The sequence below is a fragment of the Zootoca vivipara genome, chromosome 16 (assembly GCF_965207765.1).
Source record: "Zootoca vivipara chromosome 16, rZooViv2.hap1.1, whole genome shotgun sequence".
Taxonomy (NCBI): domain Eukaryota; kingdom Metazoa; phylum Chordata; class Lepidosauria; order Squamata; family Lacertidae; genus Zootoca; species Zootoca vivipara.
The window spans coordinates 18,630,172-18,642,400 of record NC_142599.1 but is presented as its reverse complement, the minus strand read 5'-3'; the positions used below and the strand labels follow the sequence as shown (position 1 = coordinate 18,642,400).

Below are 12,229 nucleotides of genomic sequence, written 5' to 3'. Positions count from 1 at the left end.
TCTAGGCAGGGGGAAAGATGGGATTGCAATGGAATGCTGCTGAGTCAAGCGTCTTGTGGCTTAGATTTTCTTCTTTTTATTAGTACAGTTGGCTCTTTACACACCCCAGCAGTGCCTCGAGTGCCGTGATGCTCTCCGGAGAGGGCTCTGCGGCCCCTCCATAACCCCCTGCAGTCCTGCCCAGCCCCTTCTCTCTAATAAGTTAGTATAAATAAAGCAAGCATTTCAAATTCCCCACCCTCCCCAACCCTAAGCAAGTGAAGCCTCCTCCCATCAGGAACAGTGCAAGCTTGGGGAGGGGGGACCTTGCAAGGTGGCAAAACAAGGTACAAGCAGAGAGTTTCAACCCCCCCCCAACACACACACACCCCTACCTGGGTTCATACTGCACAGATGCTCCACCAATGGTGCAATTGATTTAGCCCAGCACAGAAAAGGCCAGAGAACAAACACATTATTTTTTAACACATACACACACACTTCCCATCTCAAAGGAGCCCCAAGTTCCAAGAGAGTCATTTCCTCCATGTCCTGAGCAGCTGCCATGGCGTCCAAACATTCTGGGGGAAATTGCTCTCTCCCTTGAAATACAAGCAGATTGATCCGTAAAGGCGGGCAATCGTCGTGCTGCTAACTGTCTTGACAGCAGTTTCCTAGGCAGGGAAGGAAATAAAAGAGGAAGGGGTATTTTACTAGAAAGGAGGGAGATCCCCCAGGCCATGAGGCCTGTTGGTGAGACAGCGCTCCGGCCGCTATTGCGAAGCTGTGGTCCTTGTGGTGTCAGGTGTCGTGACCACTGGGGTCATGCTGGCTGGCAGTAAAAAGTCCCAGCATCTCAAGGGCTGCAATTTCCCCAACCTTGCTCTAAGGCAGGCATCCCCAAACTGCAGCCCTCCAGATGTTTTGGCCTACAACTCCCATGATCCCTAGCTAAGAGGACCAGTGGTCAGGGATGATGGGAATTGTAGTCCAAAACACCTGGAGGGCCGAAGTTTGAGGGTGCCTGCTCTAAGGGCCACAGGGGTGGGGGAGGTGAGAGGGGGATATCCCAGGAGGGGAAGTGGATGAACGGTTGGCATGGGCAGCGGAAAACAAAAAAGAAGGGTGCCTCTGAGAAAGAGCAAAACTCCCCAAATGGAGAACTCGCTTGCTTGCTTGCTTGCTGTTCTTTTTTAAAAGACCCAAGAGCAAAAGGCTTGAGCCTTCAGAAACCTGTTTTTAAGAAAGAAAGAAAGAAAGAAAGAAAGAAAGAAAGAAAGAAAGAAAGAAAGAAAGAAAGAAAGAAAGAAAGACCAACACCAAGGCACAGTGTGTATGCTTCCTCCACCCGAGAAAGGAGACCACTTCCCGCCTTTTAAGGGACACACACTTAAGAAGTGAGGAAGTAACAGCAAACATCACCATGGCTTTCCATCCTGTTCCGGCAGCTGAATGGGAAGATGAAATTCTGGGTTTGGTCGGTAGGGCAGAGTGGGGTTTCCCACCTTGGCAACTAGATCACCAAAGCCAATTCTAGGTTGCTCTTCTAGCTGCAGTAATCTCTGGCCATTGTGAACTGACAGAAGAGCATGGATTGAAAATACAAATTGTGGGTTGGCATTTGGTAGCTCAACCCAAGCATCAAAACCCAAATTTTGATGCTGGGAATGTATCAAGCAATAATAAAGACCGCCCCTGAAAATATGCAGAGTGCCTTTCTCTTGCCGCCAAGTATGTCAGCCCCCATGCAGCCAGGATTAGAGGTTGCGACCACCAGGCAAGACTCGAGACGGGGCAATTCTCTGCTGCCCATCAACGCCAAGGTGGGGCACTGGAAAGGGAGAGGGCAGCCAGCTAGGTCTATAATATGGTGTTTCAGCTCCCAGGTTTGTTTAACCTTCCCAGCCCCATGTATGCAGAAGTGGCTAGTGAAAAGCAAGAGGTGGGAAAGATCTGGGCAGCAGCTGGTCCCACGATGGACGGGGAAGGGGCCTTACCTAAAATATTGTGTTTGCAGAGGGGGCAGGTCTGCTGCAAGAGGAGCCACGGATCCACACAGTCCCGGTGAAACTCATGCAGGCATGGCAGCACCCGGAGACACTGTTGGGCAGATTGAGAGAGTTTCAAGAGCTGCATGTCCCTCTGTGAAGAGCTCAACCCATAGAGGCTGCGGGACAGGGAAGAAGGAAAGAGTCTCACCCACCCACCCCAATACTGGCTCCCATTTGAAAAAGGGAAAGGCCACCATATGGGGAAACTGCAACATAATGTACATTAAGCAGGGCCCATTACCTGATTAGAGAAATCTTAAGTTGGTTAATTGTGTGGGCTTGTCGACTACGCTAAGGGAAGAGCTGTAACTCGGTAAGAGAGCACAAACTTTGAATGCAGAAGGTCTGGGTTCACTTCGCAGCAGACCCGATTTAAGTGGTCAGATAGCCTTTGACAACTTAATGCTCTCTGTCAAAGATGTGGACAAGGTGGACCAATAGTCTGATCTGTTCCCCGTCTTGTGTCTCTTTCAAATTTGCACATGGCTAGAGGGGGGTGGAAGAGCCTTTATCGGGCAGCATCCTTGTTTTGCTGTTACATTAAGCAGGCACTGAGTTCTCGCAGGCACCACTGCGGAAGAGGCTTGCGGCCTGAAGGTTTTATAAATGCATCCCTGAAAACTCTGGTATCTCGGGTACCTGATTGAGGACAGACCACTTCCTTCTTCACACAGCTGATGACTGAACTATGGAACTCGCTCCTGCAAGAGGGAGTGACGGCCATCAAGCTGGATGGCCTTAAAAGGGGTTTAGACAACTTCATGGAGGATCTGTCTTATCAAAGGCTACTACGGTAGCCACAATGGTTATCTTCTGCTGTTGGGCTCAGGTCCTGCTTGTAGGCTTGCCACAGACATCTGGTTGACAGATGTGAGAAAAGAATCTGGGATCAGATGGGTATTTGGCTTGATCCAGCAGGACCCTTCCAATGTTCTTATGTTCATTTTTAGTGGCTAAAATAACCTTTTAATCTATTAATCTACGCGGCGGCGAAGTCTATGAAAGGTTGCAGCCACAATATTAAGGCACACTAGTTGGGAGGTGGTGATGTGTGAGAGTTTGTGCATGCAGGGCTGTGGCTGCGCATGCACTGCGTCTGACTAGATACGCCATAGGCTTCTAACTCCACTCAGGGCTTCTAGATGCAAACTTTAAAAGCACAGAGGATGCAGAAGCCCTCCCACAGAAATCCTGCAAGGCACCGAGACACGTCGGCCTTTCGGCAAGCGCTACCTGGTTCTTGTGGAACCGGTCCAAGCAGATGGCGCAGCTGTCGATCTCGTGAGCCCATCTCCGGGGCAGCTTCCCAGGGTGGTAGCGCCGAGTCTTCAGCGCCGAGAGCCTCTGCACGATGTGCTGCTTGAGATCGAGCTGCAGGAGGAAAGGCCAGGGTGAGCCTCAGCCTGAAACCCAAATGGGAGCTTTCCGCTAGGGGTGAGCAGGGCAGAGAGAGCAAGCTCACCTCGGAGTCCTGGTCGAGCCGGCTGTGCCGGGACTGTCGCTGTGCCTGCATGATCACGCCTGTGCAAAGGATCAAGGCAATGAGCAAGATGGCATTCCACAGCTGTTGGAGATACTTCTGCAAGGAGGACACACACACACACACACCGCATAAGAAGTGTGGCCCCATCACATACTACGGTTCTAGGTCAGGAGAGAAAGGAGGTAGCCCAAGATGGCATCAGACTGTTGTTTATTACAAAGGGTTGGTGGACTAACCAACAGCACCAGGTCTACCAATGCAATTTGTACAGCTCAACATGTTTTCCATGGGCATCTGGTTGACAACAGTGAGGATATGATGCTAGATTAGATTTTTCGGGGGGGGGGGCACCAGAACCGCCACTAAATACGAGGGCATTTCTTAACAGCACAGCAAGAAAAACTCCACCTGTCGATAGTTAAAAATAATAGCCTTGCAATGCGCTTCCGGGTACTGGAATACTGTTCAGATACAGCAGTTCCCTGGAAGACAGCCAGGTGAGGTGCTGACGGGACTCCCAAGCTCTGTAAAATGCCTGCAATTTATGCAAACGCATGGCACGTTGAAATGCAGACTGTACAAATGCAGATTTGAAAGTTTCCTAGTCAAAGCACCCCAGAATTTGTTCTATGAAGGGAGATCTTCAATCTAGAATTTTAGCACTTCTGCTAAACAATTGCATTCCTAGAGATCTTTTGAGGAGAGCCACAATACTGAAACTGGTTTCATATCAGAGTAACATCAGTGGTGTGCATCTGCAAAGCCTAGGAGATGTTAAATGAGCTAATATTATTTTAACTTGAATGGGCAGTGTGTGTGTGTGTGTGCTGTACACACACACACACACACACACACAGAGCTGCTAATCTTGCTCTTGCCAACCACCTATCTCTCAACAGCTTGCTCCTCCATTGATTGATTGACTGATTGATTTTAGCAAGATTTAATAGCATCTCATTTTTACAAAGTTTACTTTTAGCAAGGGAAAAACCCTGAAAATGCACTTGGTCCATGTTTGCAAAAAGCCAGTTTAAAAAAAAAAGAGAAAGAGAGAGAGAGAGGAAAGCATGCAACAGCTGATGCAAGAACAGATTTTACATACTAATGGAATACAAGTTTTGCTCTCACTATCCTCTTGGAAACCATATTTCCCAGGAGAGTCCAAGCTGAAGTACCTACCTAAAGCCCTACCCCATCTCTCTGTCACCAAATGAAATTCCTGCACATCATCTTGTGCAGTACTTTCGCCACTGGCGTATAACAAAGTAATCTTAATTATAGTAGACGACTGCTGCTCTCATTTCCTTCAAAGAGCAGTTGGCCCAATTCGGCTATGGCGCAAGGGTCAATATGGTTTTAAGCAGAATGCCCGTCCCCTTCGATCCAGCAAGGGGTACCAACCTGGACTCTCGAGCTGTTCTCTCCTGTGCAGATGACTCCTTGCCACTCTCCATAGAGACCACCCCGGGACAGGCCACAGGTTGACCACAGAGTCAAGGTCACTCCCTTATAAAGGAGAAACACACAGAGAGAGAAGGTTTTCAGGCTGAAGTCCAATAATGGAAGCAGACAACAGGCATCGCAAATATTTAACCCATTGGATGACCAGCCCACATATCTTGTTCCCCTGCTGAACAATGAGGGAATTGGGGGTTCAAATATATACTGTGCCAACTGGAAGATAAGCTCCCATTTCCCTTGAGGATTACATACCACGTTTTCCAGTAGCACCGCTTGGTATGTTATCTTTGCTGTTGCCCGAAGACCTCTGCGGGCAAAAATTAAGAAGAAAATTAAGGATTGTCAGATCAGGGGATTGCCAATGCGGCCCCTGCAGGCACCAGAATGCCTGCCAGGACCTCAAAGGGTGCCCACGAAAGGTCTCTGTAAAAATACCCTGGAAAATCCTCAATGCATAAGAGACACCGCCCCTTCCTTCTGTTCAGAACAGAGGAAAGGTGCAAAGAGCTTCTCTCTGTGAGTGAGCACAGGGGGTGATGGGGTTGCCTTCCCCCAAAGATGCTTGCCTGGCTCCGTCCCTAATCATTTTGCATTGCCAGGCCAAGACAGGTGCTTTCTAGGAAGCTGGCTTCTGCTTTCTCTGCTGCTGTGATTGGATGCGTGGGAGGAGGGATACTGGCGCCTATTGGGGTCATTTCCTGCTTCATCTCTTAATTTAGCAACATTCTCCATTGCTTTTAAATTGCTCTCATCAGCTGCTCCGCATCCTTCAAGAAAGTAAAACAAACCAACGTTGACCTGCCTGCCCGAGCCAGCAATGGGAACCTCATGTAGGATCTCCTGCCGTCCCCAAAACCCAACCAGTCTCACCGTAGCAATGCTCCGAGGAGCTTGGTAACGTTTTCTGAAGTCTGGACAACAATCACAGGCTTGGAGAGGACCTGGGAGACATCCAACTGCAGTGGGGAAGAGGAAAGCGAGAGTTTAAAGGGGCCGCTGGTAGGGCTGGTGGCTCCTTCAGGCCATCTTAGGTCCACCCTTCAGCCAGAAGGACAATGGAGAGGGAAGGGCTGCTGCTCACCTCACGGATGGCGTTCTGATTCAGCGCGAGGATAAGCAAAGCCGAGGCCCCCAAGACAAGGGCGCGCTTCATCTGCAGAGGGAGAAACCGCAGAGATACAGTAGGCTAGTTTTTATATACTGTACCATATTGGCCTGAATATAAGCCACACCTTTTTTTCTCTCTTCAAAATTCCAACCATGAAAAGTTAAAGTGCGGCTTAAATTCATGTGACCTTACAAAAATTGGCTTTTTGACGGTATCGCTGCTGAAACATATGGTAAAATGGAACGGGTATGAGTGCCTGCGGAATTTTAAGGGAGCGGCTTATATTCGGGTATTGTCTCCTCCCCCCCCCTTGAATTTTAAAGGTACGGCTTATATTCGGGTGCGGCTTATATTCAGGCCAATACGGTACTATACTCAACCCAGGCAAGCAAGAAGCATGATTAGAACTCAAGGACAAATTCCAGCTTGGCATAAGCATTTCTTGAGGGTGTGACATGGGGCCAGTGAGGGGTGTGGCCTTGTGAAGTCCCAAGGGCCAGTCGGAGAGACCTGGAGAGCCACATTTGGCCCCCAGGCCTGAGGTTCCTCACCCGTGCCTTATACCGATAGTCTCTTGCCGCCTTTGCAACGCACAAGAAAACGTATCTCAAAGTACAAGAACGTATAAAACCCCAGCAATCTGAGCAGCACTCAATTCTGGGGGGCACATCAGAGGAATGTGTTACGTAACGCCTCACTACTGACAGGGTCGCCATATAGTTAAATGTTCAACGCTGACCCTGTCTCAAGAAACAGCAATTTTCCCTTACTCAAATCAGAATGTAAAAAAGTAAAAAGAGCCTGTTGGATAAAGCCAGTGGCCCATCTATTGCAGCATCCTATTCCCACAGTGGCCAACTAGAGATGCCTCTTCAAGAAGCCCACAAGCAGGACCTGAGCACAAGAGAATTATCCCCTCCTGTGGTTTCCAGAAAATGGTCTTCTAACTGTAGCATGCCTATCACGGTTGGTAGCCACTGATACCTTTCTCCTCCATGAATTTGTCAAACCCTCTTTAATATGCGCTACGTGAAAAGGCACTTGCTTTCACCTGTACTGAATTTTCCAAGATGGGACGACAACTCCCATCATCCCTAACTAGCAGGGCCTGTGGTCAGGGATGATGGGAATTGTAGTCCAAAACAGCTGGAAGACCCAAGTTTGGGAAACCATGCTCTAAACCAGGCATGGCCAAACTTGGCCCTCCAGCTTTGGGACTACAATTCCCATAATCCCTGACCACTGGTCCTGTTAGCTAGGGATGATGGGAGTTGTAGTCCCAAAACAGCTGGAGGGCAAAGTTTGGCCATGCCTGGGAGTCTAAACCAAGCTAAAATGGCACGCAGAAAGTCCCAGGTTCAATCCCCAGCATTTCTAGGTAGTGCTGGGAAAATCTCCCCTGCTTGAAATCCAGGAGGGCTACGGCCTGTCAGTGTGAACCATAATGAGCTGGATTGACCAATAGTCATCTTGATTCCGTATAAGCAGCATCCTAGGAACCTACCCAAAAAGAAGAAGGTTGGATCACACCAACAGGAGGAAAAATAGGAGCCTTACCTTGTTGACCACAGCAGTGGTAAAGGACTCCTCTTTGCTGCCTCGTGTGAGATCCGCCTGCTCCTCGCCCACTGGGACGACGCCAATCCAACTGTCATCATCCTTCAGCTTGGGGTCAGTGTCCCCCACCTAGAGAAAGAGTGAGCACTCAGCGTTAGGGTCTGTAGCCACCCGTGGTCATCACCAGCTTGCCAACACTCCCAAGAAGAAAGGGATATGACTGGCCACTCTCTCCGCAGCCTTTAGAGCAGGCATCCCCAAACTGCGGCCCTCCAGATGTTTAAGCCTACAACTCCCATGATCCCTAGCTAACAGGACCAGTGGTCAGGGATGATGGGAATTGTAGGCCAAAACATCTGGAGGGCCGAAGTTTGGGGATGCCTGCTTTAGAGGGTCTTCACTTAATTGATGGGGAAGAAAGGGGAATCCCCAGAGAGACAGCAGCTGTTTGGTTTTTGGTGGGAGGGATCAGGGCGTTCACAGTAGATACTGGATGGTTATCACTTAACTGAGAGGCAGGGGGAAATAGAGGCTTCATCTGGGGCAGGAGAAACCCCTCTTACCGACAGGGAGTGCAGACTCCAGCAGGCCTATCTGCAGGGAAGGCGATGCCATTTGACTGACAAGTTGCAGAGGACAACCTCCAAGGGAGGCACTGGGGTTTCCTAGCAGATACTGGAGAATCACCATCACCACTCAAATGAGCAAGTGGAAGGCAAAGAGGGGTCCACCCTGACCTTTGACACATGAGATGGGAGCTTTACGGCCCACCCTATTCCTGTGACTTGTTTTAACTGTTGTCAATATCGGATTTTAAATTAGGATAACCTGCCCTGGGGGTCCTGATGCTGAAGGGTGAGCTGCTGTCATTATTATTATATTACTACTACTACTACTATTATTATTATTTACAGGGAACAGATTCCTACCTAATCATGGGGGGGGGCAGTATTTGTTGCTATTATCATTATTTATTACTATTATTTAACAGGAGCTGGTTCCTATCTAGCCCTTTTGTTGGGGGGGGGGAATGGTTATTATTATTACTATTATTATTACTGTATATAAGTAATAAGTCCTGCATATAAGTCCTGCATATAAGACTACTTTTTAACCCAGGAAAATCTTCTCAAAAGTCAGGGTCGTCTTATACACTGGGTCGTATTTCTTATACGGCGAGTATATCCCAAACTCTATATTTTAACTGGAAAATTGGGGGTTGTCTTATACGCTGGAATATATGGTATTACTACTATTTGCAGGGAGCAGGTTCCTACCCAGCCATTTTATTGGTGGTGGAGTGGGGTGGGGAAGAGAACAGTATTTGTTGCTGTTATTGTTATTTACAGGGAGCCGGTATCTACCTAGCCCTGACCAATAAGTCAGTGGAGGGAAGAGAGACAATGGTAATAATAATAATAATAATAATAATTTGCAGGGAGCAGGTTCCTACCCAGCCATTTTATTGGGGGGTGGGGAAGAGAATGGTATTTGTTGCTGTTATTATTTTTATTATTTTTATTTACAGGGAGCCAGTTCCTACCTAGCCCTTTTGTTGTGGGGCGGTTGGGGAGGGGGAGAGAGAAGAGAGAGAGAGCCAATGGTTATAGTTACAATTATTTGCAGGGAACAGCAGGTTCTTACCCAGCCATTTTACATTTTTTAAAGACAGCCCTGTTTAGGGAAGTTTTTAATATTTAATGCTGTAGTGGCTGGGGAGACTCAGCCAGATGGGTGGGGTACAAATAATTTATTATTATTATTATTATTATTATTATTATTATTATTATTATTATTATTATTATTATTATTATTATTTGGGAAAGGGAATGGTATTTTGTTGCTGTTATTCTTCCTGTTCCTATTCTTTAGAACAGGCACCCCCAAACTGCGGCCCTCCAGATGGTTTGGCCTACAATTCCCATGATCCCTAGCTAACAGGACCAATGGTTGGGGAAGATGGGAATTGTAGTCCAAAAATCTGGCGGGCCGAAGTTTGGGGATGCCTGCTTTAGGGAGTGGAGGGGCTGGCAAGGGCCCTGAGGGTGGATCTTTAACGGGGAAGGGGGGATCCCCAAACAGATCTGGGGAGAGGGGTTCATTGAAAAGGGCGACGGGGAGGAGGGAGTGGGTCGCCCCACCGCGAGATGGGGAAGGTCGTCGTGGGGCCGCCGCTCACCAGGACGAGGCTGCCCCGGATGGCTTCCTCCGCCTCCTCCTCGCCCTTTTCCTGGGGCCGCTTCTCCCCGCGCTCCGGCTCCAGGCCGGGCCTGCCCAGCAGCGCGCCCTGCAGAGTGTAGCTGCTGCCGGGGTCGCTTCCCTCGGCCTGCTGTGCTGGCTGCTCTTCGGGCGCCGGCGGAGGAGGAGGAGGCGGCAAGAGTAGCACCTCCACCTGGGCCTGCCCCGCCGCCGCCGCCACCAAGAGGCCGCCCAGGTGGCTCAGCAGGCACGAGAGCAGCACCGGCGCCCGGCCGGCCGAGCTCGAAGCCGCCGCCGCCGCTGCCGCCGCCATCATCGCGTCGTCCCTCGGGCAGGCCCGCCTCTCCTGCCCTTCTTCGCCTTGGAGCGGAGGAGGAGGAGGAAGAACAGGAGGAATCCGCCTCCCTCGCGGAGGCACCGGCCCGAAAAGGGGAGCCCAGGCCGGGCACAGCGAGCAAGGTCTGCCCGGGAGGGAGCTTCCGGAAGCCAAAGGAAATGTCTACTCAGGAGTAAGCCCGGTATAGCGCTCAGCCGGGCTTGTGTTCTGAGTGTGGCAAAGAGGACGCGCAAAACGGTGCGCGGCTGCTGCCTAGAAGCAAAAACCCCCGCCGCCCCAAGGTGGGCTTGTATAGGATGGGTAGCCTGAAAATGGGGCAGGTCTTGGTGGTGGTGCCTACTCGGTGCCTACAGGTGAAACTCGGGAAATTAGAATATCGACGAAGAGCGCATTTATTTCAGTAATGCAACTTTTTATTTTTTATTTTTATTTTTTACAAATGCTTTCTTTTGGAAATTTCACAGCAATAAAACAAATAGTTACAATAATACAAAAATAAACACCGTTATTACATTTCATTAATTACATTCCATTTATAATTGACCCGCCTAACAACACTGGAAGGACAGATCGTGAAGCTGAGGCTCCAATACTTTGGCCACCTCATGAGAAGAGAAGAGTCCTTGGAAAAGACCCTGATGTTGGGAAAGATTGAGGGCACTAGGAGAAGGGGACGACAGAGGACGAGATGGTTGGACAGTCTTCTCGAAGCTACGAACATGAGTTTGACCAAACTGCGGGAGGCAGTGGAAGACAGGAGTGCCTGGCGTGCTATGGTCCATGGGGTCACGAAGAGTCAGACACGACTACTGTAAACGACTAAACAACGACAACGACAAATAATTACAATTGCAACAAATAAAGGCTTGGCATATCTTGCTTTGCATGTCATGCATCTATCTCATATATTGGTTTCACCTTTTAAGTTGCATTACTGAAATAAATGCACTCTTCGACGATATTCTAATTTGAGTTTCACCTGTAGGTCGGTGGGGGAAGGATGCGCAGAACCTGGTCGCAGCAGCAGCAGTCCTTTTCCTGCCTACTCATAAAGCAAAGCCGTGTGTGCTTGCAAGGCGACTTGCTTGCTGTCAGGTGAAGTGCTGGGAGCTGCCTAACTAAAACAAGCACACACCAAAAGAGATCACAGCTGAAAACACTGGCGTGGCAGCAGTCAGATAATTTCCACAGTGCAAACAAGTTTTGATGGATGCAATAATGGAATACAGTACTGTACTGAATGGTATAGCTTTGGAAAGTGTTATAAGAATTTTGAGGTCATATATATATATATATATATATATATATATATATATATATATATATATATATATATATATATGGGACCCAGTTGGCGCTGTGGTTAAACCACTGAGCCTAGGGCTTGCTGATCAGAAGGTCGGCGGTTCGAATCCCTGTGACGGGGTGAGCTCCCGTTGCTTGGTCCCAGCTCCTGCCAACCTAGCAGTTCGAAAGCACGTCAAAATGCAAGTAGATAAATAGGAACCGCTACAGCGGGAAGGTAAACGGCGTTTCCATGTGCTGCTCTGGTTCAGCAGAAGCGGCTTTGTCATGCTGGCCACATGACCTGGAAGCTGTACGCCGGCTCCCTCGGCCAATAATGCGAGATGAGCGCGCAACCCCAGAGTCGGTCACGACTGGACCTGATGGTCAGGGGTCCCTTTACCTTTACCTATATATATATATATAATAATTGTTCATAAAACATGTACATGAATGTACAGTACAGGCACATGTCTGAAGCAGCACAGGAAGACAGGCCTTTCTGACACCATTTTGACTCTCTCTCTGACCAGGTGTTCCTCTGCAAGGAAGAAGGGGGGTGGGGGGAACCTTCTCATTGTCTCAGGAATTAAAGTGATAATCCCTGGCATCCTGATACCTGGGTGCCAGACAAAAGGGTGTGATTAACTTGGCTGGGAAACAGGGAAATGTAAATATCTCTCTTTTTTGTTGATTAGGTTTTGGGGGCAGGGGGCAGGGTCCAGGATGCTCAGATTACTGCCACCAGACCTCCCCTTTCATGATGTACC

General features: G+C 49.0%; 1 protein-coding gene across 2 annotated transcripts; it reads right to left on the bottom strand.

Annotated features, from left to right (window-relative positions):
- Nucleotides 1-51: 51 nt before the first annotated feature.
- On the bottom strand, nt 52-10,206 carry RNF215 (ring finger protein 215). Of its 2 annotated transcripts, XM_035099310.3 has the most exons (10): nt 9,819-10,206; nt 7,640-7,768; nt 6,056-6,127; nt 5,845-5,930; nt 5,227-5,281; nt 4,915-5,019; nt 3,493-3,609; nt 3,264-3,401; nt 1,977-2,079; nt 52-653 (listed from the first exon to the last, which is right to left on the bottom strand). In XM_035099310.3, the coding sequence occupies exons 1-10, from the start codon at nt 10,152-10,154 to the stop codon at nt 631-633; spliced, it is 1,164 nt and encodes a 387-aa protein (XP_034955201.3). In that variant the 5' UTR covers nt 10,155-10,206; the 3' UTR covers nt 52-630. The 2 variants fall into 2 exon arrangements, with proteins under 2 accessions (XP_034955201.3, XP_088516008.1); XM_088659882.1 differs by lacking the exon at nt 1,977-2,079 and having other exon boundaries at nt 61-653.
- Nucleotides 10,207-12,229: the final 2,023 nt, after the last annotated feature.

Bases quoted from the DNA above. Each gene is read 5' to 3' on its own strand.
- RNF215 (XM_088659882.1), bottom strand. From the start codon at position 10,154: ATGATGGCGGCGGCAGCGGCGGCGGCGGCTTCGAGCTCGGCCGGCCGG. The intron at 6,128-7,639 runs GTAAGGCTCCTA...CTCCCTCTGCAG, and splicing joins CCACTGCTGTGGTCAACAAG to ATGAAGCGCGCCCTTGTCTT. The intron at 5,282-5,844 runs GTGAGACTGGTT...TTTTGCCCGCAG, and splicing joins CTCCTCGGAGCATTGCTACG to AGGTCTTCGGGCAACAGCAA.